General features: G+C 31.7%; 2 protein-coding genes and 1 long non-coding RNA gene across 6 annotated transcripts; 1 reads left to right on the top strand and 2 right to left on the bottom strand.

The window, feature by feature from the left end:
- Window positions 1-300: 300 nt before the first annotated feature.
- On the bottom strand, window positions 301-5,732 carry LOC128393861 (uncharacterized). Its single transcript, XR_008326277.1, has 3 exons — window positions 4,168-5,732; window positions 2,763-3,087; window positions 301-2,088 (listed from the first exon to the last, which is right to left on the bottom strand). It is a non-coding gene; the product is annotated as an uncharacterized LOC128393861 (long non-coding RNA).
- Window positions 5,733-5,886: 154 nt separating this feature from the next.
- LOC128393859 (protocadherin Fat 4-like) lies at window positions 5,887-17,217 on the top strand. Of its 4 annotated transcripts, XM_053354095.1 has the most exons (5): window positions 5,887-12,009; window positions 12,282-12,425; window positions 14,615-15,038; window positions 15,186-15,875; window positions 16,003-17,217. In XM_053354095.1, the coding sequence occupies exons 1-5, from the start codon at window positions 7,114-7,116 to the stop codon at window positions 16,533-16,535; spliced, it is 6,687 nt and encodes a 2,228-aa protein (XP_053210070.1). In that variant the 5' UTR covers window positions 5,887-7,113; the 3' UTR covers window positions 16,536-17,217. The 4 variants fall into 4 exon arrangements, with proteins under 4 accessions (XP_053210070.1, XP_053210071.1, XP_053210068.1 ...); XM_053354096.1 differs by having other exon boundaries at window positions 14,615-15,617; XM_053354093.1 differs by having other exon boundaries at window positions 14,615-15,860.
- A 12-nt stretch (window positions 17,218-17,229) lies between these two features.
- Window positions 17,230-20,329, bottom strand: LOC128393860 (endoplasmic reticulum membrane sensor NFE2L1-like). Its single transcript, XM_053354097.1, is given in 4 exon segments — window positions 17,230-17,631; window positions 17,634-17,978; window positions 18,527-19,352; window positions 19,559-20,329. Coding segments are annotated over 4 exon segments (1,605 nt in total). The 5' UTR covers window positions 19,628-20,329; the 3' UTR covers window positions 17,230-17,266.
- Window positions 20,330-23,333: the final 3,004 nt, after the last annotated feature.

Genomic DNA, 23,333 nt, shown 5'->3' with positions numbered 1-23,333 from the left:
AGTTGAGAAGTTAGGTGATGGCTTGATTTGGTTTGGTTTGATTAGATTAGGTTAGGTTTGGTTAGGTTTCGAGATGTAAACCTAATTAATTTGATTTTAACGGCCCGGAGGGCCTCGTCCTCTCAACCTAGTATTCAAGATGAATGAATGGCCCGGAGGGCCCAGAATTCCTAACCTTTCTACAGCAATACCTATCAAACTCAGAAAATTTTAATTTACTTTAGTTAAATTTTGCAAAAACAAAGGGATTATTATTAATGTTTACTTAAAGGCTTGGCGAGTTGACACCGAACCGAAAAAGAACAAAACAAATCATTAATTCGAAACGATTAATCCTTTTTCTTTTCTCTTATTGATAATCAACTCATTTCTCTCTTTTCAAAGTCACAAAGACAAAGAGATTAAGATGAAGAAGATAAGATTACCTCCGAATTTAAGAATTAGATTGAGATTAAGAATAATAATCTCCATCCTGTCAACGAATTGCAAATTGTTTACAATTTCTAATTGTTCTCATTATCTTGATTGTTGATTATTCTCAACTTAATATTAACTTTCTAATGATTCATCAACATTATCTCATCACTCTGAGCAATTAAAGGAAAACCTGGTAACCCTGATCTTCATTGAATTACATTATGAATTAAATTGTTTATCATTAGAAAAAGTTAGCTAACTTTTACAAACCAAACTACTCATGCTAATTACCTTTAATTGTATTGACATTGATTCCAATCAATTTTATCAATTATTTAAGTATCGGTAATAATTTAATTGAACAATTTAATTATCTTGTTGATTGGGCACTGGTTTTAATCATCTTTTTGCTTACCTTGTAAAGGTGATGAATGTTGATTTTAGACTCTTTAGATTATCATGTTGATGATAGAGAAGATGATGAATAAATTGACTCTCACTAATTACTATCCTTAATTGTTACATGTTAAGTGACAAAATTACTGGTTTTCTATTTTGTACTTTGATAGTTACCTTTCACCTTGAGAGTATCTCTCGCTCATTGATTATCCTTGATTCTTATGATGGTTGATCTTCTCAGATATAATAATGGTAACAATCACAATTAACTACAACAATTAATTCTTAGATTTTTGTTTTTTCTATTCCATTTTTTTATGTAGCATGACTTTCTGCGGTTCACCAATTTTCCTGATTTTCTTTCTTGTTTGTTGTAGGTAATATAAGAGCATAAAAACCAACACGGAGATGATGATGATGATATAGCTGATACTTTGCTCCTTTGGAATCACTGTTGGAGGCAAGAATAAGGGAGAAGAGAGAAAGATGATGATAATAAATATAATTGTTAACCAAGCAAAGTAAATTTGTTTCCCAAGGATCGCATTGATTTACAGGTTATCCAGACAAAGGAGGATGAAGATGATGATGAAAGATTCTTGAAGAAGTTACTATTGATGATGATGATGATGAAGAAGAGGAAAAAAGGAAGAGGATGATAGATAATATAATGAAGAAACAACTGATTTTAGATTCACAGTCTGAGGTCAATAATCATTACCAACATTCTGAGGTCAACATGATGATGATCGGCAACAATCAGGGAAAGGAAACTTGACCCATAAAAGGATAAATTTAAGAAATCAATGGATTGTTTTAGAGGCTGAACCATAAGAATAACATTAATTAACATCGTTAAGCCTTTTAATTACGGATTTAGCATTTGCTATTTTACTCTTTCTTTCCGACTTACTTTCTTTTCATCTTTGCCCATCATCTTTTTCCTCTCTCTCTCTTTTTACTATTTTCTTTACGACCTTTTCTCTCTCTTTCATTCATAGAATTTTTCTTTTCTCCTCTTCTTCTAGAGGATAATTTTCTTCCTACTGATTCTCTCTCTCTCTCTCTCTCTTTTCGTATGTTTATCTTCGTCATCTTTATTTCATCTTCTTCCTCTTCTCATCCTCTATCGTTCTACAATCTCATCATCATCATCATCATTCATCTGGCTCATTCTACTAATAGTCCTTCACTTGTTCCCTTAATCCCATGTTTCGTGAAGAAATATCAGCTCAATTGAAACAATTCCAAGAACTATTGTTTCGAACTGACCTAAAGAGAAGAGAAAAAATCGAAAAAAAAAGAAAGATATTACTGGAAGATGATATCAATTCTGATCATCATTTTATCAACATAAGGCTGACACTTTTATCGATAGTTGACCATCATGAACATGATAATAATCATGATAATCAACAAGAACATTATTTATCCGATGACCAATTCTAATAACAATATTTTCATATCAACAATAAAACTTCATTTGGTTTAAAAACTGTTGCGGTCAATTAACTTTGCCTGTGAAAAGATCATTACATTGGATTAAAGGATTAACTTTTTCTTTCTTTATCATTTATCTAAATCTTTTTTTTTTCTCCTTCCATCTTAGTGGCCATTGAGCGACATTTTTTAATCCATCTAATCCGTTTAATCCACTAACTGTTGAACAGTAGGCAGTGCAAATAACAAATATACTCATAGAGATTAAGGAAGAATTTTTCTTTCCAAGGAAATGGATTAAATTAATCATAATCATCAATGATCATAACTAAATAAACATGTGGTCATCGATGATATTATTACTTTAATCATTATTTATATTGTATGAATCATCATCAGACTGACCAATAACAATTTTCAATCGATTAAAGTTAATTTACTTTTTTCTTACTACAACTGATCCAATGAAAGTTAATCAAATTGATGAGATATAAAAATTGATTTACTTTTGTTTTTCCGTTGATCCATTTTACTATTTCATTCATATTTATAAATATCTTTTCCTCCTCTTAAGATTAATTGGATTAATCATTATGATCGTCATTCTATGTCATCATCATTATCATCCGCATCTTCATCACCTACGCTTTTATGTTGAAATGATTAAAATTCCCGTTAAATTAGTCAATTGAAACACTGGAATGATTAATGATATAAATGAGCCTTGTTTCAGGTCATTTAATTTACTTCTTGATTCCTGGTTAATCCAGTTGTGATTATCAAAATCTCCCAACAATTAACCCTTTTCTGTTGTTGTTTCGCCAGCAAAATCTAATTTAAAATTGGGAGAGAAAAAAAAAAGTTTAATTTGATTGTTTGATTGATTGATTGATTAGTTTTGTGTTGGTAGATGAGGATCATCATAATCATAATTAATGTTAATCATGTTTAAACAAAGATTTAATTTGATTGTAATAAAAACAAAAGGGTGTAATTGTGATAAAGGTTAAAAGTAGATCATGTTGAAGAAAAATATTATAATTAAAATTTTCTAATGAATTAATTGTAAATGATAATGTTCATTGAATTAAATTTAGATGAGGAAAATTAATTAATCATTATACATTTGTTGGTGTTAACTGATTTACTTTGTTATCAAATTGACAACATAATCATAAACATGACATTACAATCAACGTATTAACGTTAATTCAATTACCTAAAGTTAATTGCAATTAAGAGACTAAGGTAAATGTAATCATTATCGCAACAGAATTGATTATTATTACCTCTTTCTGCCCATTTACCTTATAATTTAATTTTTTTATATTAAAAAAGGTAAATAAACTTTTAATTATTAATCATAATTATGATGATCCAAGTCAAGATGTAATATTATTAATTTTAATTAATAACGATAATCAAATTTAATTACATATTGATGTGTATCAAATAATAATAATGATTTAATTTCGTGAGGAGGAAATTTGTTTTTCTTGGTTAACCATAAACAAAATTCTGGTAAATTTTGTCTGACAATTAGCTGACAAATTAATTAGCTAACAATTAAACAATCAAGAGAATTGACAATTTAATTAGCCCGTAAGGTTTTGTTATTGTAAATGTTGATTGTTATTTAATTGTTTGTCCAATTTAAACAACCTCACAGATTTAATATTAAATCAAATTTGTAAATTGTTTGCCCCTCAAACAATTTGTACTTATTTCTTGTTTACCGAATACGAATTACTTATAATACAATCAACTCAATCAAGTGAATTAACTTAAATCAAGTTTCCTTGATGATAATGGTCACTAGTAAATAATTAACAGTTAATTAACTTGAATAAGACAATGTTGATCAATTACTGTTAGAAGGATGTTAGTTAAACGATCCAATGATTAACTTACAATTGTCAGATCACTTTTTGGTTTGATTGTTTATTTACCAGATGACCAATCGTTTTCCAATGAATCTTGAAGACCAAAATGATGAGCAATATTATGGAGACGAAGAGAGAGAGTGACCTTAACGAGTGACCACCTACTTTGACCTTTTTTTTCTCATATGTATCCTTAGGCATTTTCATCTTTGTCCATCGATGTCAATTAACTTGTTTTGTCTTTTCAACTTTTCGTTTCTCTCTCCTCACCAATGGGTCAGTTTTTGGTTTCCACAAATAAACTTGATGATGATGTTTATATGTTGACCCATAAAACGGAAGTAAAAATGGCCAAGAAAAATGTAAACGGAAATAGTAGTAGTAGTAAGAAAAAATAAAATGCAAGAGAACAGAAAAACGGAAAAGATAAGATAAGATAAAGGAATCAAGAGATATATAAGATGCTGAGAATTAAGCTGAATAATATACAGAAAGAAAGATGGAAGAGGAATTCGAGGATTATCATAATTTAAAGAGAGAGAAAAATTTATAAAGTAATTAACGACAGAATTTCTGACTCAATTTCGCTATCATGATTATCATCATTTGGCTATCAACTTTTGTATCTTAATACGCGAATGGGAAAAGTCAATATCTGTTCATCAATAATATTCACTTATCCAGAAACAACAACAAGAACAAAGTTGATACCAAAATCAATGATAATTCATGATTTGAGAGAGATAATTAATGAGAAGTAAAAGTTTCCGATTGAAATTTAGGTTAACATAAGGTTGTTTTGTTAGTTGTATGGTGGATAAAGAGGGATGAGGGATAGTGAGAGAGAGAGAGAGAGAGTGTGTGTGTGTGTAGCTTGATCGAGAAAATAACGGCGACAACAGTTGAATTTTCACTTGAGCCTCTATATGAATCCAATTGAATGTAATGAGCAATTAATGATTTTCGTATCCAATGGTCGGTGTAAAAAGTATCACTGTCCTTGTCTAAAGTTGCATTTTGGACACTGGAATTACTCTGACACATGGAGGAGAAAGAAGATGGAAAATAATAATAGATTTAAGGGTCATATGGATATCAAATGGGAAAGAGAGAGAGAGAGAGAGAGAGAGAGAGAGAGAGAGAGAGAGAGAACGGGAGAGAGAAAAATAATCAGTGAAAGAGAAAAAGATGATGATTGTGAGGGTGGATAAGGGGAAGGAGCAAAGAAGAAAGAAAAAGAGTGAAAGAGAAAATAAGGCCAAAGAGAATATTTGTCCCTGAGGGTCACTCTTTTTCCATTGATGATGATGATGAAAATGATGAAGATTTGAATATACAAAATGGAAGAAGAAGAAGAAGAGAAATGACCAGAAGATGACCAAAGGGAGAAAAAGATGGAAGATCCGATGATCCGTATTTATGTAAATCACCAGCGATTCATGTGTGCGTATGTTAATTGTTGAGGTCCTGTTGCTTGAGTCTTAAAAAGGAACCAAAAATTTAGTGATCTAAAGATGAAAAAGAAGACAAAAAAGAGGGAGAAAAAAATAGAAAGAAAAAAAGACTGAAAGAGAGAGAGAAGACAAAGAAAAAAGAATAGAACTTGAATTCGCCGAAATTCTTCAATAGATGTCGCTGTTTTTCGTCGAGATGACGTCATGTCTCTTTCTTTATTCTCTTTCTCTTGGTTTAACTTTCTGGTTTTCGCTTTTGTTTCCAGTCTCACTTTGAACCGAAAGAAGTTAAGTTAGAATTTTTTTATTCTCCAAAAAATGAGTTTTTTTTTATTCTCTTTTCTTTTTCATGGTGATTTTCTCATGAAAAATGATTGAAACTCGTGTTAACTTACAACTTCTCCATCTGAATGTACATATTCAACTTTAATCATCTTTTAATCTTCTTCATTTACAAACATCTCCATTTTTGTTAATCTCTTTCTCTGTCTCGGCTTTTTGTTTTTTTCTCTCGCCAGTATTGGTTTCCCTATCTATCTTTTTTTTTCTTCTTCTATTGTCATAATAGTAATTATAAGTGTCTTTGATTTATTATTATTTCTATTCTTTTTGGACATTTTTCTTCTACTCTCATCCATCTTATGTGTTCACTTTGGTTTCTCTCTTATGATCGACAAACTTTTGTCATAACCAATTTTTTGGATTAACTCAAATCAAAGGAGAAAAGAGAAAAAAGAATAAAAAATAAATTCTTTTCTCTTTTCTTTTTCTTCTTCTGATATTTAATATACCAACTCATTGGCTAAAATAACTGCCTATGTGTTATGAGTGCTAATCTTTACTCTAAAGAAATTGTTGCTCTTCTTCTTGTTAATTGTCACCTAAGTGTAGAGTGTCTGTGTTCATTTATCTCCCCCAATGGTTTAAATTTAAAGGAAAAATTATCATGACTTTTTTTCGACAACTTTGTGAATTTGGCTGAATAAAGTTCAGTTTAAATCAGTGACAACACCATAATTTTAAGGAAGAGGGCAAAGAAAAAAGGAATATCTATAATTTACAAGCTCTGTAACTTTTTCTTTTTGTGTGTTCTCTTCTCTTTCGGGTTTACTCACCATCTTCATAGAGAGAAAAGATTTCTCAGTGATCCATCTTTTTTTGGGTAAACTTTTTCTATCTTCTCTTACTCATCATATTTTGCCCTTCTCTCTTTCTCTTCTTGGTTTACCCCGTGTTTTGTTTTCCTTTATCCATCATCACAATCATTATCATCTATATCTCCTTCCAATCTACTCGACTTTTCCTGTGTGTGTCCATTTTGTTTCAATCAATCTTTTTTTTTCTTGATCTCTTTTTCTTAATCTTTCTCACTAATCTATCGCTCTACCAAAAAACAACATCAACAAAATCTCATCTTGTGTGTTGTCTTAATGTCTTTGGTGATTATCGGCTTATAGCCAGGAAACTGAGATAAGAGATAGATTTATTGTATTGATAAATTTTGTTTCCATCTTTGTTTTATGGATAAGACTCGACTAATGGTTCACAATATGATCAAGTTTATTTTAATTGTTTTCTGGATCGTTGTCCCGGACACTATTGGTGGATCAATATTAGTTGACAATAATTCACCTGAATCACCAATAACGGATTCATCATTCTGGTCATCTTCATCTTCACCGTCCTCTATATCATCATTAGCATCATTGTCATCACCTTCATCTAAAATTATCAGTAAATCTGATGATAGTTTTTTCACAGATACTTCTAGTTCATCAACTTCTTCTACAACTTCAACTACTACAACTACTACAACAACTTCGTCACTACCACCACCATCATCATCTTCCAATGATCTGGATGAAGATGAAACTATTTCAAATGGAGTTAACAACCATCCACCCAAGTTTAATCAGTCAACTTATTCTGCTTCCATGTTGGAATCTAGTCAACAAGGAACAGAGGTTGTTCAAGTTTACGCCACCGATGCCGATGTTAAAGGAACCAAATCCTCAATGATTCAATATCTTCTACTTACTTCTGATCCACATTTTTCAATTTCTTCTGAAACCGGTATAATTTACCTAACAGAACCATTGGACTATGAGACAACAACAAAACATCATCTAATTGTCGCCGCATCCGATCAAGGATCACCACTTTTAACATCAACCTGTCAAGTTTGGGTTAATGTGATAGATGTTAATGACAATGGTCCCAAATTTACCAGGGAATCTTACACAGCGACAATTTCAGAAGCCTCATCAAAAGATATGTTTGTCACCAAAGTGACAGCAATTGATGTTGATATAAGTGATTCTACCGAGGAAATATTAAAATATTCAATAATATCTGGTGATTCTTCTGGTACTTTTAAAATTGATCCATCAACTGGAATAGTTCGTCTTGCTAAAGATCAATCCTTCATCTATGATGTTTTCACTTTAAACATTTCGGTGACTGATGGTAAACACAAAGATTATTCCAGTCTGACAATCAAAATTTTATACGCCAACAAACAAAGTCCCTTATTTACTCGACCTCTTTACTTTGCCTCCATTGATGAAAAATCTCCCATTGGAACACGAGTTACAACCGTTGAAGCTTATGACAATGATGATGGAATTTATGCTGAAGTTACTTATTCTATTTTAAGTTCCTATCTATTAAGATGGTTTACAATTGACTCTAAATCAGGTGAAATAATTACAGTCTCACCAATAGATAGAGATAAACATTCATCTTTTAGTTTAACCATTCTAGCCAAAGATGGTGGCCATCGAATTGGTTTAACTGTAGTTAAAATTACGGTTACCGGTGATGATGAAAGTCCACCACAGTTCCTAGTTGATAAATATGAGGTTGCTGTTTGCTCCAATGTTGCAACTTTAACCAACATTTTACCTGTGATTGCATATGACAAAAATTCACTATCATCATCATCATCTTCTTCTTCTCGAGGTACAAAAAACCGTATTTTCTATTCTATCTCACATATTGGTTTACCTGAGAGTTCATCATCAACATCAGCATCTTCCGTTGCTTCATCAACTACCCCCTTCCGGATTCGTAAAAAGACTGGATTAGTTTATGTTCATGGTAATTTATCAAATTCAATTGGATCGGTTTATACTTTTCAAGTGAAAGCCTGGGATGAGAATAGCCTTGAATCTGTTGTTCCCGTTACAATTAAAATCAATGGACCCTGTAAATTGGATGGTGATCTTGTTGCTTCTTATGAAGCAACTATCTCAGAGATGGCAAAAGTTAATTCAATTATTACTTCGTTGAATTTTACCAATCCAGATAATTTAGAATTAACTTTAGCCGGAATTAACAGTGATGCCAATAAATTTAAACTTGGTGAACAAGGACAAATATACTTAATTGAACCACTTGACCGGGAAACTTTATCTCGATACATTTTGGTTGTGAAAATTTTTGACAAATCAACTTACACCATTAGATATTTGAATACATTTATCGATGTTCTTGACACCAATGATAATGTTCCCATTTTTGACTCTGATTCGTATTATATTGAAGTCTCAGAGGATCAAGAGATAGACTCATCTATTGGTCGGGTTCATGCTTGGGACGGAGATGGTGAAGATTCACAGAATGCAATTTTCTACAAAATCAAAAGAGCTAAAAAAATGGATAACTCAGATTATTTTGATATTGAACCAGAAACTGGATTAATTAAACTTCGTTCACCATTGGATCGTGAATTGGATGAATGGCATAACTTAACGGTTACCATTACCGATGGTAAATTTAACAATAAAACAACACTTTCCATTAAAGTGATGGATGTAAATGACAATCCACCGAAATTTAGTTCATCATTTTATAATGCCTCAATTCGTGAGGGATCACCGATTGGTATGGTTGTGACAACAATTGATGCATCAGACGCTGATGATGCAAGTCTCAATTCACTTAGTTATTTCATCACCTCAGGGGATTCATTTAATCAATTCACAATCTCAAATACTGGTGATCTTATTGTGAATAAACCTTTAAACCGAAAGAAAGTAAACTCTTTCCTGTTAACCATCTTGGTCTCCGATACTAAGTACAATGCAACAACCTCAGTTTCCATTGAAATTCTTGAAGCAATGGGACCAATTTGCCGGAAAAGTGAATATGTTGAAATTGTTTCCGAAGATATTGAACTTGGAAGTGATATTTTAAAAATAGAAGCCGAATCAAAAGATGGACCAGTAACCGATGCCAATGTTCAACTTTATTATAGTTTATTTTTAAATACCGATAAAGTTCCTATTAGCTCTAATCTAAATGAAAATGGTCTAATCAGTCCAGAAGATACCTCAGAGTTGCCTTTTGCTTTGAATTCAAGGACTGGCGTTTTAACAGTTATCGCTCCCCTGGATCGTGAAAAAAAATCAACATACTTCCTGTTAGCCAAAGTTCATGATGATAAAGAACGTGAAAATATGTGTTCCTCTGCAATAGAGATAATTGTTTCAGATGTTAATGATAATGAGCCAAATTTTACCTCTGACCTTTATAAAGTTTCCATCCCAGAAGATGTTCAACTTGGTATTGTTGTTGGTAAAGTTCAAGCCGGTGATTCAGATCAAGGAAGAAACGGTGAAATTCAATATAACCTAGAAGATTCATCAAATGAAACATTTACAATTGACTCGGATACCGGTTTAATTAGACTTAATAAACCTTTGGATAGAGAAAAAGTTTCCATCTATAATTTAACGGTGAAGGCCATTGATTTAGGTTTACCACCTCTTTCATCATCTGTTAAATTTATTGTCACCCTTGAGGATGTAAATGATAATTATCCAACTTTTACTACCAATATGTACAATGTTTCCGTGTTGGAAAATGTTACCATTGGCAGTGAGATTACAACAATTGAGGCAACCGATACCGACATTGGGTCAAATGCTAATCTAACCTATACCATTGTTGATGGTGATGAAGATAATCGTTTTATCATCCATCCAAAAACTGGTATCATTGCTGTTACCAAACTGTTAGATCGTGAAGCAATAGCCAATTACCTTATAACCGTAAAAGCAGTTGATTCTGGTTCACCTCCATTATCAAATAAAACTAAAGTTAATATAACAATAGTTGATGTTAATGATAATGGTCCTGTTTGTGGGCAAAGTAAATACGTTGAAATGGTATCAGAAAACACTCAACCCGATACCTTTTTATTGAAAATTATTGCCTCTGATCCAGATGATGGACCAAATGCCCAACTTTATTTCAACGTATCTCTTGACCCTGCCGATCCTGATTCTGGTAAAGAATTGACCAATTCAAGTTATCTACCATTTTCAATTGACTCTAGTACGGGTAACCTTAAAGTTTCTGGTTCTCTTGATAGAGAGGAGAAAGCACATTATCTCCTTTTAATTGTGGCCCATGATAATCTTGAAAGGGATCGAACCTGCTCTTCAACGGTTGAACTTGTAATTTCTGATGTAAATGACAATCCACCAATGTTTACAAGTGTTGAATCATCTTTCTTGATACCAGAAAATACACCAATTGGTACATTTGTTGGTAAAATATCAACTATTGATCAAGACATTGGCTCAAATGGAGAAGTTAAATTTTCAATTTCCACCCTGGGTGATGACAATGAAGGAACATTTAGTATTGATGAAAGAAGTGGAACAATTTTCACCGCTAAACCATTGGATCGAGAAACAATTGACCGTTACTCTGTTTTAATCACTGCCACTGATTCTGGTGTTCCACCACTTTCAACATCTAAAGAATTCACAATTGATATTTTAGATATTAATGATAATGCACCTAAATTCACTGAAAGTCATTATACAACTTCCGTTTATGAAAATGTTTCCGTTGGAATAACTTTAATCCGAGTAACGGCAACCTCAGTAGATACCGGAATCAATGAAGACATTACTTACTCAATAATTGCCGGTAATGAGGAAAATTGTTTCACTATTCACCCTAAATCTGGTTCAATATCAGTTGTTAAATCATTGGATCGGGAAACTATTCCTGAATTTATATTAACCATAAAAGCAGAAGAAGATTCTGTTAATGGTGGAGGTGGAGGTGGTAAAATTGTTGCTCAAGATCTTCCTTCATTATCATCAGAGGCTAAAGTAACAATTACCATTTTAGATGTTAATGACAATTCACCTCTCTTTAGTCAGACCAGTTATTCAGCAGTTATCCGGGAAGACACCCATGTTGGTGAGAAAATTATCCAAAAAGTTGCCACCGATGCTGATATAAAGGAAAATGGTCAAATCAATTATTTCTTTAAAGCTTCATCTCTCAATTCGGGAACCGGTGAAATGTCCTATTATCAAACAAAATATAAAGAATTTGAATTAGAACCTAAAACCGGAATCATTACCGTGGCATCACCTTTAGATAGAGAAATGGTAACTGAAATACATTAGAATGAAAAGAAAAATTATCTTCTCTTTGTTTAGATTTTCTTTTTCATTCTTATTCTCATGTTTATCTTTTTTTTCCCCTGTAACTTTTTATTTTTCACTCTGATCATTTTCTTGATTCTTTCTCTATCTCACAATTCTTTGATTCCATATCATCTTTTTTTTTCCTAATATAATTTGAATTATGAACTTATTGAAATTTTCACTTGATGTTGATAATAATATTTTCATTTCTCTTTATTTTCTCATCGTAATAGATTTCATCTTATATTATGGAGGTTGTGGCCATAGATAAAGGATCACCATCACTCTCATCATCCATCTTGATTACAATTGAGCTATCAGATGTTAATGACAATCCACCTAAATTTGACCAAACCAATTATACACTTTACATTCAGGTAAATACTTAAAAAATTATCTCAGATTGTTTATTTTTTTGTTATATTTTCTATTTATTCAACGATTTATGTTATAATGTGTGTGTATACAACACACACACACACGATCACTCATAATATACATTTTATCTGATAGTTTTTTTATTATTTGTTTTTTGTGTACACATCAGTATATTACTTCATTCATCATCGCTATCGTTTCTGTTGTGTGTTGGCGGTGTAGTTGCTAATGATTGTGATAAGGCTTATGATGATGATGAAGAAGATGGTGATGATAGTTTTTAACCGCAAAATTGAATTTGTTTGTATTTCTGCGTTTATTTTGTTTACTCTCTTTTACCCAAAGTCTCATATTATGCATATGTGTGATGTTTATCCGATTCCTTAAATTGTTTCTGTCACTAATCATTAGATAGTTTAACATTAATTCATTGATTAAACTTTTAAGACAAAGTGACATGTTCTGATCAACACATTAGCATCTTTTACTCATACAAACAATGTTATTTTTATCAACAAGAAAATTACTTGTGACAAAAAGGTTTCTCCTGTTTATTTAATTAAGGCGAATCCCTAATGATGCTATTTCCCTGCCCCATGTGTTTCTCCCTCCCTCCCTCCTCATAAGAAGTGATTGTTTAATTGTAAGAGGAAAAATTTACCAACAATTAATACAGCAATTAGCTTTCACATCTTAACTAAACAAAGAACTGATTTGATTCTTGATCTTTTACCTTTGTTTTCACTATACTAGTTTACCTTTAATCACAATTAACCTTATATCCGGTTTGGTATATATTTCGGTTTACCTTACCTTTCAATTTGCAGTTTTTTTATATATATTCTTGCAACATTGTTTACTTTTAACATTATAAATGATTATTTAAGTTTTCTCACTGTTATTAGCACCAAATTCAATTGAATGATTTAATAATGGTAATAATAATGATGACAATGATAATAATCAATGTTATCATCATATACCCAATGTACACTTATTATTTATCATCATCTATCAATTTAGTGAGCTTGATTGAACAAAAAGATGACAGTGAATTAGATAACGATAATGATACCGATGTGAAGGATGATAATGATGATTATGATCTTGTTATTTTCACAATACTTTTTAGATGATGATGATGATGATGATGTTTACCTTTTTCTGTTCAATGAATGATGATGAAATTTTTTTCTCTCTACATTTTCCCAATCAAATTAATCCATCAATATGGTTGTTGATGATGTTGGTTCTTTCTTCTGATAGTTATTGATAATATTATCATCATGATAATTTTTTTATTATTGTAAATAATTTTCTTTCTCAACCTCTGAACGATATCATGTGTGGTGTGTACTACATGATAAAGATAATGACGTTACCATATTAAACTCTTGATTCTTCATCTTTTACCTTTTTTTGCCCTTCATTTAGTCCTAACCCATTGTGATCATCCATCATATTAGTTTTTCTTGATTTAAAAAAAAAGTTTAACTACTGTTAGTTGATTAGTTGTAGTAAATAATTGAGTTACAGGTTTTCAGCATCACTAAACACATTACTCTTTATCATTCATTAAAATCATAACCATTACTTTGTGTGTGTATATTAATGTACATATTTAATCCGTTTTAATCATCATCTTAATAGTGGTAATAACAGTAATGATAAAAATGAAATTTGAATCTCGTGACTTGAAAAAAGTTTTACAGTTTATACAAAAGTTATTAGAATCTCGTTTTTTAGTTAAATTAAATATTAACAAACTAGTTCCCTTTTAAATTGGTTACAATATTATGATTATTATTAATTTTCTAGTATATCACTGAGCCAAAATTTTTCATCAAAATTAAGATTATGTTGAACTGAATTTCCTTTCAATGAAGTTTTTTTCATTAAAAATTAGTTTTTGGTTTTAAAACTTGATTAAAGTTTACCTTATAAATCAAGTTATCTATTATCAGTGAGGATCAACTTATGTTTAAATTAATTACAGTTGAGTTATTTTGTATTATACAACTTATTTATATGTGTGAGTGATTTAGTAAATGATTGTTGAAAAATCATTGAAACTTGTTGTCTCTTCTAATCTTATTGATACCTTTAATTTAATCTTTATAATGATTGATTTATTTCTCATGATCTTTACTAATTTACGGTATTTTTATTTTACTTTTTCACCTTTTAGGAAACTAAAAAAGTTGGTGATGTAATTCAAAGATTTATCCTCACTGATCCTGATAGTCATATCAACAGTGGACCCTTTTCACTTGATATAGTTGAAGGAAATCAAGATGGAACCTTTGGTATCAAAGTTATCGGAGAAATGGCTCTAATATTGACCTCACCTCTTAACAGGACTAAGCAAAGTTTATATCAGTTGATGATTTGTGCTACTGATGCAGGATCTCCTCCCTTATCATCTAATTCATGGGTTACCATATCAGTTGAGGAAGAGCCTCGTCCCACTCCTGTGGCACCTATAGTCCAGAACTTTTTACCAAACTCAAGTCCCAGTCCTGTTCCAAGCCAAAATCCAGTTCCAATTCCAGACTCAGGTCCAGGTCAAGGACCAAATGCAAATCCAACAAATATTCTGGGAAATTATCGATGTAATTGTTCTGTTGATGTTTCATCATCTTCTTCTTCTTCTTCTTCTTCTTCTTCTTCTTCTTCTTCTTCCTCTTCCTCTAACACTATCGATTCAACAATGAGAACTAAATGTGCCAATCAAAATCTTAACTCCATTTATTCTGTAGATCGAGCTTTTCTTTGGGATGATCTCATTTTACCTGGAATCTTTCTGATCGTTATGCTATTCTCATGCTTGGTTATTGGTGTTTGCTGTTGCTGTTTCAATCATCACTCAGCTGTATCCAAATCGAGACGTCGGAATAACAATCGTATTCCACCAAGCGGTTATCGAGGTGGTTTAGAAGGTGATGAATTTTTATTGGAAAGTTGTAATGCTTTTCCATCCGATAACAGTGGTAACCTGAAAAGATTCTCAAAAATGAGTGGAGTTGAATCTTCAGCTCTTCTTGGTCATAGGCCTTTCTCCACCGAACCTTTACCAAATCATCATTTCCACCAAGCCCTTCAAGCAGCCGCAGCCAATGGAGGAGGTGGAATCGGAGGTGTTGGTATAATGAATACACCCAATGGACAGATTATCAGTGGTGGTTGTGGAGGTATTGGTATAGCAAATAATAATAATAATGGTCAAACAGGGTTGATTAATAATCGTCCAAATTCATTTCATGAAACAATGAATAATTTTGACGAAATGATCCGAACACCTTTAAGTGAACGAGCCTCAAGTGGGCCTGATTCACGAACTAAAAAGCGTTCAATCCCTAAAAATTCACCAACAGTCTTACCAACCCCACCTTACCCCGAAACTGAATCTAGTCATTTAATACCTTCTAACGAAGGTAAAATTCAAAACAGTAAGTCTATCATTTTAAAATGAAAGATGAAAAGACCAATTAGTTTACAATTTAATTAGTATAAAAATTGTTATATTCAGTTTTTTTAATGATTTCCTTTGTCCAATTTGACTTTTTCTTTGTACAGATATAAATGGTACCATGTGGACCAATTGTTCAAATGGAGGATCATCTGCCGGAATGGAAGGTTTCAGTGGAGAAAGTTCAATTGTCAGCGATGGTGTTGATAGTTATTGTAGTAACACTTCAATTAACCACCATGACAGTGGACCACCGGAAGGAGTTGCGATTGGTAATCATGCTTACACCGCATCTCATCTTGAACCTAATCAACCGGTTGTCAACGCGATTCTATCAACAACACCCAACGGAATCTATGCCAACACTGGTTATCATCAATATCACTCATATGCTCCTATTCAGCATACTCATCCTCAAAACTTAACTTACCGAAAGGGTACATCATATACCAAGGCCATGACGGACAATCTATCATCCCAAGGATCTAAAAGTGATACAATGAATCAATCAAATCCAAGCGATTTAAATACTGACGATGAAACTTTAAATAACGATCACGATGGTAAAAGATCAGATGGATTAAATATACCAGTTGATGGTATTATCGCAATGCCAATCGATCCTTACCTAACCAAATGAACGTTATATTGTCAGTGATATTTATGTGTAAAAAAAACAATCTAAAAGATGAACTCCTAAAAAAACAAAACAATCAAACCATCAACAATTTATTTATATAAATTAATGTCCTTAAGTTATTAATAATCATAATGATGTAAAAAAAATCAAGATACAAATCAAATTGTAAATGAAAACAATATCTACCTGATATAACATTTGGTCCATGGAAAAGCAAAGATCAAGGAGGAGGAGGCCTAAGAAAAAAAGAGCATTAACTTGATCTATTTCTATTTTCAACTTTAATCATAACTGTAAATTCATCGTCATCTCATCTCATCCAAAATTATATCAGATTGATTTCTCTGCGAAAATAATTAATCTCATGGATCCCAACACAAGCATTTAAACACTGTCGTAACCATGATATTTATACATAAATATCATAACCATTTTCACTCTGAAGATCTTCAAAATTTCTATGATATTAACTTATCAAAATCTCTTTTTCGACTTTTTTTTATAAAAAAAATGTAAATTCAAACCAACAGGAGAAATCAACAAACGCAAACACAACAAAAAAACATAACATTTACACATGCGACTCTATTTTCTAGTCTAATTTTGTGTAACGAAAAAACAATTTCTATGAATTAAAATATATTGTGATATAGAAAACTGAATAATACAAAAAAAAACTAAACTTTCGCGTGGCGAATGTGTTGAAATAAAGATTTAATTAACATGTATAATTAATTGGAAGTTGATGACAAGGGTGTTGAATAATTGTTCTCAATGTTGGTGTAGTTTGCTAGAGTAGATGGACACCCAGAGGTGGAAACAATGAAATTGTAAAGTTTTGTGTATTTTTCTTGAGCTAAATGCCTTAAGGCTAAAAGTTGTTCTCGTTGAACTTCATAAGTTTTTTTCTGTGAATATAATCGACCCACTTCACTTTGTAAATCTATTATTTGATCCATTTTACGTCTACGACAATTTTGAGCTGCGACTTTATTTTTACCTCGCCGACGAATATCTCGAATAAGTGAAAGTTGAGCTTCGTTAAGATCATATTTCGCTAGGCGTTCGTTGAATTCATCTATCGGTAGATTGATATCTCTTCAGCAGGGATTGGGATGTTTAAAGCTTTCGCTCGTTTCTCATCTCGGGTTATCGAGCGATCATCATCTGATGTATCGCTGAAACCGCTTGATCGGCTTACATCTCCCTTGGAACCTCGAGATGATGATCTGCCACCATTCATGGCGAATTGTTGTCTTAAGCTTATATGTTGCTGTTGGTATTGAGGTTGAAGGTGCGCTGGATTAGCTTGATGTTGGTGATGGTAAAGGTAATTTGATGGTTGTTGATGCTGATCGACCTGAGATGAGGGCGATGAAATCGGTGTAGTATAAGTGTGATTGTGGTGAACATTTTCACCAGGCCAAATTGAACCATTCAGACCTTAACAGGAAGAAAAGTATGAAAAATAACGATATTATTATGATAGTAATCGTATTGATAAATTTTAATCATGATGATGTTTAACTATTGGTGAAATGTTGGTGAGATTGCAAAAAAATAATCATATGATTTCAGAGGATCTAAGTGATTATAATGATCATCATGTTACAAGGTAGTTGTTTAGGTTCATACGGGAATGCTAACTAGTGGTCAGTGTCTCACTTTGACCTCCCTTAGATTGGACTGATTAGACTTAGGAAAAGATAGCCAAAGGTCAAGAGAGTCAAGCGTGTGTGTATATAAAAAGCTATCTACTTGTAATATCTGTTGGTCACCTCAGTATGAGGTGATGGTGATAATCATTATCTTGATGGACATGAGAGATAAATTATATCAGTGACAATTAAATAAGCTTTAAAAGTTAATATAAATCATGATTGGTGCGGGTGTCGATATGTGGTAGATTGAGTCGAGTACGATTGTTGAGATTATGATTTACAAATGGAATTAGAAATGATAAACAATCAGTTAATCATTGGATATCTTACCTGAAGATGTTGGATGATCAAAAAATGCTGAAGCTTGTTCTTGTTCATTTAAATTTTCAATTGAAATGTTATCCGTTGGATAGAAGTTAATTGTTTCATGATTGTGGCAATAAGGTGAGAAACCATTCTCAATGATTGAAGATGCAGTTGCAACTGCTGAGGAAACAGAACTCGATCCACAATTAACAATATTAGCATCATCAGCAAGGTGGGTTAAGTTACCAGAGGTAATTTCATTGTTACAATTAACAGGGTAAACATGATTACTGAGGATGTTATCGTAAAAGTTTCCAGTTACTTTTACTGTTCCTGTTGAATTGTGATTATCAACAACAACGGTCAGGGTATTTGTTGGTATTGTTGTCACTGTTGATGATGATGATGATGATGATCTTATATTGGTGTTTGTAGCATCCTTATCAGTTTTACCTCCATCAGGAGATGATGAGGAGGATGTTGTTGATGAAGATAATGTGATACTTGGTACTGCGGTTAAAGGGACTATTGTTGTAATACCATAATCGTCACAAAGTGTTGAACTTTGGTTGATTGGTGATGTTGAGGTGGTTATATTTGTTGAAGGTGTGGTACCTGTAGAGTTGACATAATATGATGAAAATGGTTGACCAGGATCAGTAGAGTAGTTTGATAAAGTAGAGGTTGGAGTTGATATAAAGGTTGTTTCAAATGGTGATGAGCTCGAGGGGATTGATGATGAAGGTGAACCTGAGGAATGAGAGTGAGTTACTTGTGTCACCGGCGGTAATAAGGCCACTGAATTAAGGTTACAATTCCAGACATCTTCGAATTGGTAATCACCGTTATCCTAGATTTTTTGATTTGATTTCGTTTCGATTTCAATGAGAAACAACAGAAGAAAAAAAACAATTAAAACAATTAGAACACAATTAGTTACAAATACGTAATTCATAATTTTATAGGAGGAACAAATTAAGCTCAATAAGGAACAGTTGAAATTATATTACCATTAGTATCTATTACTAAATTAATTAACAACAATTAACGACTTACCGTCCGTCTATCTAAGTATGAATATCCTTGAAAGTTATGAGTTAAATATGGAGAAACAGTTTGATGCATTTTGATGTAGATTAAGATTTAAACAATTAAGAAGAATTAGTTTTAAATTTAAGTTGATTCGTTATTAGTTGATAGGTTAATTGATTAGTGGAACAAATTTAGATTCGAGTTTTTCACTTAGATAATTAAGAAAATTGATCACTATGATGGTAAGAACGAGAAGAAAACTTTTTGGAAACTTTTTGATTTTCAATAATAAAAGATTTTGTTGTTGAATCGATTTAATAATAAGTTAATCCAGTTATGATGGTTTAATTTAGTTTTCACTTGTTTTTGGTGATAATTGTGGATATAGGAACGGTGAGACAGTATTCATTGTTGGACTGTGGTAGAGGAGGAGGTAGAGTGGGATAGAGATGGTAAATGATAGGTCACTTAGGGTTCGAAGGAGGAACAAGTAAACTGAACTGGACCGAGATGAAAATGTCACTTGTGAGATTTAGGATAAGTAACAAGGGATGGAAATGATGACGATGACAAAAGAATGAGAGAGAGAGAGAGAGACAGTGGTGATAACGATGATGGAGATTATGGTGATGGTGATGATCGTCTGAGTAGGGTCAACATAAAGAAGAATTAAAAGAGAGAGAGAGAGAGAGGAGGAGGAGGAAGTTTGTATTAGGCAGTGGTGGTGGTGGTGGTTGATTACGATAATGTTACTTTAGCCTGATCACTGATCAAGTGAAAAAAAATGTTATCATCAATTCATGATGGTGAAAATCACCGCAGGTAGTTAACAGGTAGACAAAGTTGGGAAGATGAGGATGATGAAGAGAGGGAGAGGGTAAGAAAGAGAGAGAGGAAGATATAGATTACTAACAAAATTGTATATTGATTGAAGGAAATTGGGGGTGGTAAAAAATACGATGGATTGATCAATGATCACGTAGAAGGTGAGAAAGAGGAAGCAAAATACAACGAGAGGGAGAGGGAGAGAGAGAGAGGTGGAAAGTATTCATCCCACTCCCATTATTGTAAGAGATGGAGTGAGAGAGAGAGAGTGGGCTGGTTTCGATGGTGGTAAAAGGTAACTACCTGTAAGAGGAGGTGGAGGGAGTTGAAAACGATGCATTGGTTTAAACAATGTGATTTAATTCACTGCACGATCCTAATTGTGGTGAAAATTAATATTATATTAAAAGGATACACCAAATATAATTGAAGGTAGTAAATAGTAATAGAAATGAAGTAACTTTGAGATGTAGTAATCAACAACATGATTACAATTAACAACAACACCACCACCAACAACATCAACTACTACGACCACCTCAACAATTAGTAATCAAAGTAACGGTTAATTCATTGACTCTGAGCTGTTGTAATAATTGTAACATTGAACATTTTCATTTCTCTAACTATTATTATCGACAATTAAACTTTAATTACTTAACATTGTGAATTTTTTTTTTGCTTCATCTTTTGCTTTACTACACAGAGATTAACAATTTAAACTGGATTAGTATTATTGATAATTTTTTACTTTTAATTGTGATTTGAAACAAAATTCAAACCAATGTAAAGAAACCAATCAATCAATGAAAAAACAAAACAAAACAATTATGACAATTGAAAGGGTTTGTTTTTCATTCATCCATTAATTTTGCAGGTCAAAGGTTGATGAGTAGGGTTGATTGTTGTTGTTCAACTGATTGTGAGTGATTAAAAACTGATCAATCACAACTACAACATTTAGACATTAATTAATTCATATTCTTAAAGTTATTATTTATCAACAAGAACAACAATTAAACATATACATGTATTATATTGTAAATGGTTAATTCAATATTGGCTTTATTTTGGATACAATTGTTTGTCTTAATCATTTTAAATTTAGTTAATTGTTTTTTTTCCAGTTGATTGAACGGAAGTGGACAAATCAAATTAACTGAACGCTCCTCAAAAGTAAACAATTAAACTGTCAACCATTAATTAAGCGTTAATTAAGACTTGAATATAACTAATATAACTTGAAGAAAATGAAACTTTCTTATTAAATGAATCAATGAATTTGTAATCAATAATGATGAAAGTAAATGCAAAAAGTTTTATCAATCAATTGGCAAATTTACAAACAATTTTCGCGAAACTTTTGATTCTGTTTGTAGTAAATTTAAATAGTAGTAAAATAGTTAATTTGTTTCAATACTATTTAGTTGATTGTTGGTGAAAAAGGCCTGAAATTGAAATATTCACATTGATTGAATGGAGAGAGAGAGAGTAAAAGTTTCCAATACAATTTAATAGTTGTAATCAATGTGAACGTGATCAGGCAAACAATTTAATTTAAGTAGTATAGAGGGAAAACTAATCAAGTACATAATCAAAACACTGATTGTTGTCCATTTTAACAATTAAATAAATTACTATTGGAATCGATTGATTACTTCCGGCTGTAATCATCATAATCTAATCATCTATATCCATTTATATACACCGAGCAACAATCAAAGTGAATTATTAATTGAATCAAATTAAAAACGAAAACAAAATGAGAAACTTTTCTTTCCCCCTTTCCAATTGCATTTTAATTTAGTTTAAATTGTTGCTCATCTTGATGATATTATTATTTGATTATTACACCTTTGTGATAATATTAGAAGTGTATGAATTTATAAATTGTCATAAATACTGTTAAATTATTCAGATGAAAATTATAATGATGATGATGATGATGGTGATTATGATTATGACAATCAACAACAACAATCAAATCAATGATCACAATTACATCACCATTGGTATAAGTTTTAAATAGTTAAATGGTTAAGTAAAGGTCAGTAATCTGTTAATTAAATGTAGTAATATAATTTGGTTAACTAATTGTGTAGTTGTATGATTTGTTTGCCTCAATCTCAAACTGTTAAGGTGTTGAAAGATTTTCAATTGAAAATAAAAACTGATTAACATGATAATATGGAAATGAACATGAATCCTTAACTAAATGGTTAACAATTTATATATTTAAAGGTAAATTAGCCAACTGATTAACTTTGATTAACTCTAACCACAAACTGTCAAACAAGAAAGTGTATAAACAAATCACATGAATGACCAGAAAAAAAAGGATTAAGGAAACAGGTAATTGTTTATTATTACTATTTAATTGATTGATTGTTAATTAATTAGATAAAACAATTACCCAAATAATAATTCAGGTTGATGGTTTGTTACTTTAATTGTTTGGGGATGAAAAGTTTCAATCTTATTGGTTGAATTTTATTCAATTTCATTGATATTTAAACAAAACAAAAAATCCTTGATTAAGATTAATTGTTTTCTATCAAACTTTTTAATCATATTGATAAGTTTTCATGGTGATGGTGATTAACTATTGGTGAAATGTTGGTGAGATTGCAAAAAAAACAATCATTACAATTATAATCATATTATTATTATTACAGAGGATCTTAGTGTGAGTAGGAAGATAATGTAGGATGATAATATGATTATATCATCCTACATCATCTTATCATCATCATGAGGGATTTTTGGGTTATAAGTGAGCTGTCAACTTGTGGTCAGTGTCTCACTTTGACCTTCCATAGGGATTGAGCCAGGGATGGACATTGAAAGGTCAAGCGCGTGTGTTTAGTTTACCTTTGTTATTGGATTTTTAAGTGACCTCAGAATAAGGTGATGGTGATAATGATAATTATCATGATGGACATTGGATATAAATTATCATGATAATAATAATAAT

This window comes from Panonychus citri, unplaced genomic scaffold (genome assembly GCF_014898815.1).
Source record: "Panonychus citri isolate SS breed McGregor unplaced genomic scaffold, ASM1489881v1 Contig00138, whole genome shotgun sequence".
Taxonomy (NCBI): Eukaryota; Metazoa; Arthropoda; class Arachnida; order Trombidiformes; family Tetranychidae; genus Panonychus; species Panonychus citri.
This window is presented reverse-complemented; position numbering and strand designations above follow the sequence as displayed.

Coding starts and splice junctions, on each gene's coding strand:
- LOC128393859 (XM_053354092.1), top strand. CDS start 7,114: ATGGATAAGACTCGACTAATGGTTCACAATATGATCAAGTTTATTTTA. Junction 12,010..12,281: donor CACCTTTAGATAGAGAAATG/GTAACTGAAATA, acceptor TCATCGTAATAG/ATTTCATCTTATATTATGGA. Junction 12,426..14,614: donor ATTATACACTTTACATTCAG/GTAAATACTTAA, acceptor TTCACCTTTTAG/GAAACTAAAAAAGTTGGTGA.